Below are 11081 nucleotides of genomic sequence, written 5' to 3'. Positions count from 1 at the left end.
CTTCGGGATTTGCATATGCGCCTCAGGGCCCTTCCCCTTTCTATGTTCACCAGAACTCCAAAAATCCTCCGCTTTTATTTTGGAGTTTTTCGTGTTGTTTTTTTTCTATGCCTGTCTCCTCTCTGCTGGGCTGGCTGCTCTCAGATTCTCTGGTGTCTGGTCTCAGTCTATCTATGGTTGGAGTCTGTATCAGTAGAATGAGTTTCCGATAAGAGCAGCCACTGCAGTTCTCCCTTCTCCTTCCCGGAGCTGACAGCCCCTCCTCCCCCGGGACTGAGCCTGGCAGGGAGGGGCGTGGGTCCCCTGGCCGCAAAAACTTACAGATTTCGCTGATCTCAGCAGTTCCACGTTTTCATGAGTGTTGTATGAAGTGTGCCCAAAGTCAGATTGCTCTGTGGTGTCCAGTCCACGCAGTTCCTGGCTTTCTACCTACTTTCTTGGAGGAGTAACTGAAACATACCTCTAATAGCTTTTATTATTCAATATATTTATGTTTGATGAGATTAAAAATGTATGTTTATTTACAGTTTTGTTTGTTTGTTTTGTTTTTACAACCAGTGAGAAAAAGGATCTTGGGAGAGAGGCTAATGCAAGCTCACCAGTAAAATTGGAAAGGCAGACAGGTGGCCCTGATGTCAGCCTCAGTCACTTAGGAGTCTGAAGATCTCGGGCAAGTTACAAACTTTCTAAGTTTTATTCACCTGAAAAATAACCCTAATAATGCCTGAGAGCATTTGGAAAGCATTTGTGGCAGATTGTATTTTCCAAAGTTGGCTGCAACAGTAGCTCCCATTCCACATGCTCTCTTCCATGTGACTGACATATCTCCAATCAAGATATGAGGACTGTGTTCCCTCCCCTTGTATCTGGTTGGGCTTGTGACTATGGAAGAAATGATGCTAAGTGACATCTAAGGCTAGGTCAAAAAAGGAGATGCTGAGAACGAAAAAAGAAAGCAGTTGTTGGCATTCAGAAACTGTCCTGGCACTCATAGGTCAGTCATGTTATTCTTTTACTGGACATAATTTCACAGAATACCAGTCTCAGACAAAATTACTATGAAACCGATTGGGAAAGCCATAAGGACCACACTCCCCTTTGTCTAGCTTATGGATGGATGAGTAGAAAAATAGGGGAAGGAAACAAACAAACAAACAGACAAAGGTACCCAGTGTTCTTTTTTACTTTAATTGTTCTTTTTCACTTTAATTATTATTCTTGTTATTTTTGTGTGTGTGCTAATGAAGGTGTCAGGGATTGATTCAGGTGATGAATGTACAACTATGTAATGGTACTGTGAACAATCTAATGTATGATTTGTTTTGTATGACTGCGTGGTATGTGAATATATCTCAATAAAATGAAGATTTAAAAAAAATTACTATGAAACCATGATATGAGACAGAGCAAGGCCAGTTCATAATTTTTTCTAAGCGCACTGTGCCACCTATGAATTACCAACTATCCCCCTCTCTCGGCCAAAATGAGTGAATGCTACCTCTTTACCAATTATACTGTTATCCTCACCCTTGTCTGCCTTCTGTATAGATAAAATTTATTGAGATACTTAATCATAGGATCACATCCCATCTCATAGTGTCCAATCTAGAACAAATCTCTACTTCTTTAGACCTTTCCTCAAATCACTCAAGAAAGCCCATATCTTACAATAGAGGTTCTTTCTAACCCCCTCTTATTGAGTCATCTGATGGTTCCCCCATGGTGTGTGTTCTCTCTTGCTATGAGTAATAAACCCAACTTGTTCAGCTGTGGGGGTATTCAAGGTGGTCTTTGGCTAGAGGGCATTGGCAAGATGCTTCTGTTTCTTTTCTCTTGGAATGTTCATTAGAGAAGGAAGCCAGCTGCCATGTAAGCAGTCTGAATGTCCTGAAATCACCTGGCTGTGAGGAAGCCCAAATTAGCTCATAAAGAAAGACCACACAGAAAGCCCATGAAACTAAGTAGAGAGAGATGCTGGTCAACCTCTAATTGCTTCAGCCCAACCCCAGCTCTGTCCCCTGCCTTCTGGCTTCAGCTGCATGGGAGACATTGAGCCAGATCTGCCTGGCCCACACCTTCCTAAATTCCTTACCCACAGAAACCACAAGATATAATAAAATGCTTGTTGTTGTTTTAAGCCACTAATATTTGGTGTGATTTGATAAGGGCAATAGATAACTGGAGTAAGATAGAATTATGTAAAATGTCTGGTACATAGTAGGTGCTCAGTAAATGGTAGCTACTTCTTTTTGTGTGTGTACTCATAAGAAGTAAGGTTATTATGTGCAAAATCCCCAACATCTAAATAATTTTTCCTTTGCCAAAACTTGTGGATTGGTGCCCACAGATCCATTCAAGGTATTTTAATCCTGATACCAAAATAATGTAGGCCAATCAATACTCCTCAGTAAGGGGATGAGTTCATTTTGGAACCATACTAGTGCAGTACAACTATTGCACTTTTTTGAAGAGGATTTTGTGTTTAGAAAATACATGCAACTTTGCCCACAATTTTAGAATCCATATCAGTGGTTGTCTGTTTCCTGGCCCTGTTATCCCCTGGGGGTGATATATAAGACCTCATTGAGTCTAACACATTTTAAACTACGATTAATGTGACTTATGGAAAAATTCTTAATTTGACTATTTTTCAAACTGCAAAAGTAGTATTTATGCCTATAATAAGAACTCAAAATGAAGATTTATAAAGAAACTTCTTCTTCCTTACCTCTTTTCCCCCACTCCCATGACTTAACCAATATCTACAGCCTGGTGTGTATTCTTTCACATTATTTATCCTCATAGATATATCATTACTTTTTATGCATTTGCATTTTAGCATCTGTAGAAAGTAGAAGTGGAGTTATGTGCCAAACAACTCACTATAATAATACTGTCATTTATAATTACTCAAATGGTTACTTTTACTACAGGTCTTTATTTCTTTATGCCACTTTGAACCGTTGTCTACTGTCCTTTCCTTTCAGCCTGAAGAACTCACTTTAGGGCAGGTCTAGTGGTGATGACCTCCCTCAGCTTTTGTTTATCTGAGAGTGTCTTAGTCTCTCCCTCATTTTTGAAATGAAGTCTCACCAGATATAAAATTCTTGGTTGGCAGTTGTTTTCTTTCAGCACTTATTTCAATCCACTGCTTGCTTGTCTCCACAGTTTTTGATGAGAAGTAGGTATTCAATAGAATTGGGACTCCCTTGTATGTAATATGTTCTTTTTCCTTTCTTCTCTTTGGCCTGATTCATTTCAAGCGTTTCGTCTTCAAGTTCTTTCTTCTGCCATCTCTAATCTGCTCTTGAAACTCTCATAGGCAGTTTTCATTTCAGTTTTTATGGTCTTGAACTCCAGTAGTTCTGTGTGGTTCCTTTTTAAAATTTCTGTCTCTTTACTAAGATTCTCATATTGCTCATTTATTGTTTTCCTGATGTCCTTTAGTTCTTTCTCTCTATTTTCCTTCAATCCTTTGAGCAGTTTTAAGAGGTTATTTATTTATTTATTTTAGGCTTTGTTTGTTATGTCTACATCTGGTCTTCTTTGTTGGTGTTTTCTGGATTTTTATCTTCTCCCTTTGGATGGGCCATCATTTCCTGTATCTTTATTTGTTCTGTATTCTTTTGTTGTACATTGTACAGTTTAATATATTTTAAAATGTTAACTCTGAGATTTATTCCCTGAGATGCCTGTTTCTCGATTTTGTAACCAATTGGTGATAGGACATAGATTTTCTTGAGCTTAAGCCCTCCTGTCAGGAAAATCTGCCCAAGATGAAGGCAACATGCACGTTTTTCCCTGTCTTGGGCCTGTGTCTTGTCCTGGCTTTTGCTTGTTAGTTGTTTTGGAGTATCCCTGTTTACAGGAGTTTGGTTGTTCCCTCTGTTTCCCAGCAGACAGATCTCCCTCTCTCCTGTGTTTAAAGCCTCTGGCCCAGATTGTTGGTCTCTATAGTTTCTTTTATTCCTTTCCTTATTTCAAGCTGCTTTTGCCTGGAGGGCAAATTCTGGGAGGAGCACATGGCAGAGGACTTTCCCAAGTCAGTCTTTCCCAGCAAAAGCGGGGTCCGGGATTCACGAAGAGGGTGCAGACCCACTTCAAAGTGCCTTGTGGAGAGGATCAGGAAGGCACCAAGAGCTTCTTCCACAGCTCCCCAGAGCTGAGCTTTCTTAGCCTGCCCAGCAAATGTAGCCCTTCAACTAACTGTCCCCCACAGCCCTAAGGTAGCATGGTGCCTTTAAGTCTCCTCCATCACTGCCTTTGTTCAGGGTGGGTTGAAACCATGGCTGTCCTCAGAGCCGGGCCTCCAGTGATCCAAAGTCGCTAATCAAAAGTCATGATCAGTGATCAGCCATGCCCACCCCAATCTTGGGGAAGAAGATATTTATGTCCTTTTCTGTCACCATCCAGCTAGTCAGGGGCTTGACCCCAAGGTGTCCTGCCTTGAGACGGGGGATGGGTGCCAGTAGCCACTGCACCTAGACAGCAATTTACTGTACTTTACCGTAATTCATCAGCCTCTTCCTCACAGTCTTCCCTGGATGCTGTGCACCTCCAGAGTTTCAAAATAGTTGTTTCAGACATTTCCCACCTATTTAATAATTGTTCCGGTGGAAGGACTGAGTCCTGGAGCTCCGTACTCTGCCATCTTCCCATGATCTCCCTTGTCGCCTTTTAAGGTTGTGTTAATGTGTATCCTATATTTTTTTCTATGCTGTCAGAACCATCTACATATTGTCAAATAAAAAATAAGTCTGGATTTAGGCAAAGGGAGACTTTATTCAAAAGGATTATTGCAAAGGGAGGAACAACTCTTGCAATTGGTGTTGGAGGTCTGTTGCAATAGGGAGAATACTGTAACCATAAGGTCTGCAAGTATCTCAAAGGTTAAGCAAAAATAGTTTTTTTTTTTTTTTTTTTGAGTAAGCAAGGCTAGAAAGAACTGGGTGTAGGGAAGTGGGATGAGAAGAGGGCTTTGTCAGATAGTAGATCAGAGAATGTTTTATCCTGAGGCCAGAATACTCCAGCAGGGGCTGTTAAAGAGGGGCTGTATTCTGGGTCAAACTTCAGGAACCTGGGGAAAGGAGAGAAACTTAACTAAAGTTTGGTTAACAGGATTTTGTTCTGATTGATCACTGAAGACAAGCAGTTTAGCTAATGCGTATTTAGAAGGTCTATGTCTAGCCTTGTCATAGGATGTTTCTTTGTAGTAAGCCATTTCTGTAACACAAAAGGAAAGGTGAGGATTTCTTAACCTTCCTTGTACAGGGCTCAGAAAAAATTCCAAATTGTTAATATGTAGGGTTTAATGTGCTATTTCCTTTACAAAAATGGGATCATATTAAACGTGCTTCTCTGCAACTTAACTTTTTTCACTCAACAATGCCTGGCGAACATCCATTCTTTTTAGTGGTATAATGTTTCAAGAAGTGATTGTACCATAATATTCCGTCAGTCCTCTACAGATGACCATGCACTTAGTTTTCAGGTTTTTCCCCCCATCTCACTTAAACTTGGTTTTAAAAAATTGCTGCCCCACCGTCCAGCCCCGTCCCGAGAAGGAGATGGCCAGAGGGGAAAAAAAGCCCTAACACCTTTTCTTACGCCTTCCTGATTTGGTCCTCTCAGGAAGCAGGGTGTCGACCAAACCCGCCAACTTCCTTCTGTCAGCGAGCCGGCACGAACTTTTAAACCCCAGTTCTTAGTTCCTCCTTGATCCGCGGAAACGTGGAAAGGCGTGGCCCAGGCCCCGGGTATCCTGGCTGAGCACCAGCCGCGTTGGCCCCGTCAGTTTCCCTTACGCTGGCACCGCCGAGACAACTCAGTATTGAAAAGCAAATCAAATGCACCCGAGAGGAAGGAGACGTGCCGGCCCAACGCCACAAAGAGATGTTTCCAGGATCTTTTTAGGATCTTACCCAGGTTTTGCGAGGAAAAGAAACACAGGGCTAAAAACTAAAAAGCAAACTGTTAAAAAACAAACAAACAAACAAACAAAAAAAACACAAAACCCAACTAAAAAGCAACTAAAAAACTAAAATGAAACAGAACTAGAGTGTTTTCAGTTCTTTCAAACAAGAGCTTTCACAAATCAGCCGGAGGGTGGGAGACTAGGAGAAAAGGAGAGTCAGCCGGTCCTTTCCCTTTGGCAAAGTACAGTAAGCTGCTTCTTAGGTTAGGACACCCTGGGAATCGGTCATGATAACCGCGTATCACCTCATTTGCTGATTTTAAATAAGGAACCATAAAAACCTGAAATGCGTATTGCTTGCCACCCAACCCTAAGGCTCCATCGCCAAGGAGAAAAAAAAAAAGTGCCCTTTCTCCTCCTGTTACCCCGGGGGTGCCAGGTTGTAATCTGCAAATGTATTGTCTGGCCCTTTGGGCTTGACTGTTAATGATTTGCTGCAGAAAGAGCCCAGCGAAGCAGAGAGAGAAATACCGGGAGAGAGCGCGGGGCCCAAGCCGAGCCCCCGCCGGCCGCACAGGCGCCGCCTCCCGTCTTCCGGGCCTCGGCACTTCAAGGGATTCCCGGCGCCGCACAGACGCGGGCGCCCCGATGGAGGCGGCCTTGCCCCAAGGACCCGGCACCCCGCAGCCCCACGCGCGGGGAGCGGCAAACGCATTGGTCTGCTTCTTGCGCAGGATAAAGGGCAAACTCTTCACCTGGTAAGTGAAGGGAGCGCGCGGCAGCGGGCTGAGGAGGCGGGACCGGCGAGCAGCGCCGCGGCGATCCCAGCCGGGGAGCCCAGCTCTCACGTGGCTGCGGAGCGCACGCTGTACTAGCAGCGCGGCGGCGGGAAGAGGGAGGCAAACTGTGGCTGCTGCCAGGACTTTGGAGGTGGTTCAGGCGGCCGAACACGCGTCACCACGGATGTTGCGCTGCACCTGGGTTCCTGAGGTGCTTCATGCTACTCCCTCGGTTCCCTCTTGGAAATCGTGGGAATTTATTTCAGAGGTTTTGGAAGGAAATTCACTCTGTTGGCACTGTTAGGGCAGTCTCCGGGTGGCCTCCAGGCGGGGAGGGGACATTATCCTTAGGGATGCTGTGAAGGAGGGATTCACACTTTGGGGCTTGGCAGGTCGGTGAGCTCCACTTCCTGGCGCCGAGCTCGCATTCCTTCTGCGGCAGAGCCCGTCAGACAGGGCCTGGTGATCCTCCCGTAACACATGAGTTCACTCAAGTGAAAAATCTGTGTTAGGTTCCACGCTTCCGCCCGAGAGAGTCCAGCGCTTGCCTCTTTTGTAGGCCTGATCCGGCGGCGCGCATGATCACCTCCAGGATTGGGGTCCAGTCTTCTTCCTGTCTCTCTGGTGTCTCTGCTCTGGGGGACGTAGGGAGAAATTTTGGCACCGAATCTGGGACGGGGAATGCATTTCTATTATTACTGGGGGACGTGTATTCTAGAAATACAGATTACCCAGGAACTAAAATAATGAAAACCAACGTTTAATGAACACTCACTCCGTCAGGTACCTTATTTATCAATCTGTATGGAAATTTTATCTACTTACGACTTTATGCGATAGGCACTATTTATTATACCCATCTCAGATGGAGAAACAAAGAAGGCTAAGCAGTTTGCCAAGGCATCTGCAAACCCTCATGTGCCATTGCACCTTGACCCCTCCTGGGCACCTGGCACGAAAGAGGCTGGAGGCATTTGATTTTTTTCTTTTTCCAGATTAGCAAAATGAATTCTCCTGTAAAGATTGTGAAAGCTATGTTTTGAAAAGCCATACCATTTAAAAACTGGATCGATAAAGGCATTTGCATTTTTATCTGATAAATAAGTATAGTTTTAAATAGATGTTATGTGTTTAAAGGGGAAAGTTGGCCAAAAATCATCTGGTATCATCTGGATGTGTATGTTCTGATAAATTCAACCGCAGGTTCTCAGCTGGAAGACAGTGTAGTATAATGGCAGTAGACTAGTTTCTGGGCCATAAAGATGAAGATGGTTTGGTTCCTCTTCTCGAGAAAGCTCATAATCAAATTATAATAAGTTACTATAAATGCTTTAAAGGTGAGCATAAAGTACAGTGATGGCAAAAAGGAGGGCAGAGGTCAGGTTTACCAGAGTGACATAGGGTTGGAAAGCTTGAGAGAGAGGTGATAGGGGTCTTGATGCATGAGTAAGAGTTTTTCAGGTGGACTAGACAAAGAAGGGCAGTCCTGGCTTAGAGATCATTTGGTTGTGCTGAACTGTATAGCCTTCATCTGTTCATCCAGCAGACATCTATTGTGTGCTCCCTTTGTGCACAGTACAAGCCCTGTGCTGGTATGTAGTCCTGCTGAAAGGTATATTGTTCTGTAATGTTATTTTAGCAAAGATAAAAAGTGAGGGATTTTCTGTGGCCTATGAAAAGGACTCTAGAGCTTACCAGTCTCTAAAGTCTCCCTCCCCTGTTTACCTGTGAGATTATTTCATTAGTATCTGCCCTTTCCACTAGACATAGGAGGTCTGGAATCATATCTAGGTTTGGTGACTATCGTATTCTCTGCCTAGCAGTAAACACACAATAAACATCAGATGAGTGAATGAATGAGTCCCTAATTCCAAATTATATTGTATTAAAGAGCACCCCTCCCTCAGCACTATATTTTCATGAGCCAGTCATGCTTTTTTGTTCATCTACTCCAGTGTTTCTGGGGTCTGTCCTGTGCATTGTAGGATGTTTAGTAGCATCCCTGGCCTCTACCCACTGGGTACCAGTTAAACCTTCTCTTCCAGGCATGACAATCAAAAATGTCTACAGACATTGCCAAGTGTCTCCTGGAGGGCAAAATCATATCTGGTTGGGAACCATGTTCTAATCTCTTGTGTCTGACTGCTTCTGGGTACTCCATGGCTCCATGGTCAACCAGCCATGGGTACCCAGATGGTTTCCACCACCCGGCCACCACAAACAACACTGTGAAGAGCCTTCTCATACATGTCCCCTTATGTTCTGCGGAAGAGCTGATGGCCAGGCCCTGGGCTGAGTCCCTCCAGGTGAACCTAAGTAGAGGGGAGAGGAGGAGCATCTAGCTCGAGATACCTTGGGCACCACAAAACCACGTTGATTGCTATTGTTTGGTGCCCCTCCTTAGGCTATGGCTGTGATCGAGGTTTGATTTTAAGCTACACTGAAAGAAGGAGTTTGGGGAGGAGTCAGTCTCCCTAGGGTGAGCCTTTTAGCCCTAGGGACTTGGAGGGGGGATGGTGGAGGAGTGATTGCTGGTGAACAGCCTGAACCTTTTTAATTAACTTCTCAGCACTTCAGGGAGTTGTTAAAGCAACAGGCAGTAAGGTCCCAATGCAAAGCAGCGGAGAGGCAAGAGCGGAATTTAAAAGCTTTTCTCCAACATACCCTGGGCTTTTTGACTTCTGACTGCCCCAGGCTGCCATCTCCTCCCTCTTCCAGACCAGTTCTAGACCACTTTTGCCCTATTTCTTATCTCTGCTTCTTTCTTCTGTCTGTCTTGGAGAAAGACAGGGTGGTCACCAGCATTTATTTTTTTCCCATCTTGACAGCACCTCCAGGATATCACTGGAGTCCACCTCCCCCTTCAGTCACTATTGTCCCTACTTCGGTTCAGGCCTTTGGCATCTCACACCTGGACTTTTGTAATAAGCCCTTCCCTAACCCCCCATCTTCTCTTTCTATACAGGAACCAGAATCATGCCAAATAAAATTTAAGGATATCAATAACTATTTCATATGAGAGTTTACCATGTATCAGGCAGCCTACTTAAATTTCATCAATCCTTACAAACAATCCTGTAAAAATATTTTTTTTAAGTCCCATTTGACAGAGCAGATAAGTAACTTGCCCAAGGAAATAGCTGGTGAGAGGCAGAGCTGACATAGTTTCATGTGATTCCAAAGCCCAGACCCGTTTTACTATTTCAGAGATCGCACCATGTCAGGTTCAGGCTGATAACCTTGCAGGCTTCCTCCTGTCATCTGCACCAGTGTTTTGCAAACTGGGGTGGGGAGTGGTGTGTGTGTGGGGGGGTGTTTGGGGATTCTTGGAGGTTCCTCAGGGTCTGCCAAGGGGGCAAGTCAGAAATAGGAGCTGGTGGCCTTCTGGGCTGGCCTCTGGCACCCACCAGGGCACGCTGCTTTTGCCTGTTTTACTGTTGGGCTTTTATATAAGGTGTTTGAAGGAAGAGTTCTGTAGGCACGAGTCTAAAAGCCATCGACTCCTGGGCAGAGCTCAAGCTTCTCGACATGAACTACAAGGTTCTCTATCACGGGCCCACATCCCTCTCCAGGCTCATCTCTCTCTCGGTGTTCCCGTAACACCGACACACCTGGTGTTCCCTCCTAGAATGCTTTTCCTGTCCATCCTTTTCTCACGGTGCACTCCTGCTTATTTTTTGACTCTTTGTAGACAGTACCACCTTGGGAAGGCATCTTTCCTGACTCCTTTCTCTCCTTACACACACCTTGGATTGGGTACTCCTCCTCTGTACCTTTCACGTACATGTTCCTAACTCATCATTACACTCACCATATTGTAACGTAAAATATAACTGTCACTAGCCTGGTTGAGTGCCTTAGGGGAAGGTAGGGTAATTCATCTTTGATATCCCAATGGTACTATTATGTCCAGCACAGAACTGAAATTGTAGCAATTCTTCCCATTTTGGGTGTAGTTTTGATTTCTAGGAACAGTAAAAACCTATTTGCAACTTGATTTAATAAGTGAAATATAAAATTTAGGACCATAAAGTAATGAAATGGGGGCTCTTTCTGAAGAGCAGCCTTCAGAGATGATTTGAATGGAAGCCACAACTATGGAAGATGGAAATTGCCTCCCAGGATTACCACTGTTTGTGAATATAAGTTTTGGAAATTTATGAAAAACTGTTTAAACTTCCTTACATTATTACTTGCTAAAGAGCATTGTTTTACATGGGTGAATTTTCCAGATAATTTAAAACACACTCTTTTAAGCATTAAAATGTATCTTTAAATCCAGTTGAATGAAATTATTTATGTAATGGGTTACTCATTTCTGTTATTTATTTATTCATAAATTTTGGCAGCAGTTCTTCAACATTTTAATTGGTTTGTACTGAACAACT

The 11081-nt window shown here is 43.8% G+C and overlaps 1 protein-coding gene across 1 annotated transcript in view; it reads left to right on the top strand.

Annotated features, from left to right (window-relative positions):
* The first annotated feature begins 6562 nt into the window (after nucleotides 1-6562).
* SLC35F2 (solute carrier family 35 member F2) overlaps nucleotides 6563-11081 on the top strand; it is a 68592-nt gene continuing 64073 nt past the window's right edge. Inside the window, exon 1 of the mRNA XM_037839111.1 lies at nucleotides 6563-6672. Within this exon, the coding sequence (XP_037695039.1) occupies nucleotides 6563-6672 (110 nt within the window). The remainder of the gene's footprint in view (nucleotides 6673-11081) is intronic.

The sequence above is a fragment of the Choloepus didactylus genome, chromosome 6 (assembly GCF_015220235.1).
Source record: "Choloepus didactylus isolate mChoDid1 chromosome 6, mChoDid1.pri, whole genome shotgun sequence".
Lineage (NCBI taxonomy): Eukaryota > Metazoa > Chordata > Mammalia > Pilosa > Megalonychidae > Choloepus > Choloepus didactylus.
This window is presented reverse-complemented; position numbering and strand designations above follow the sequence as displayed.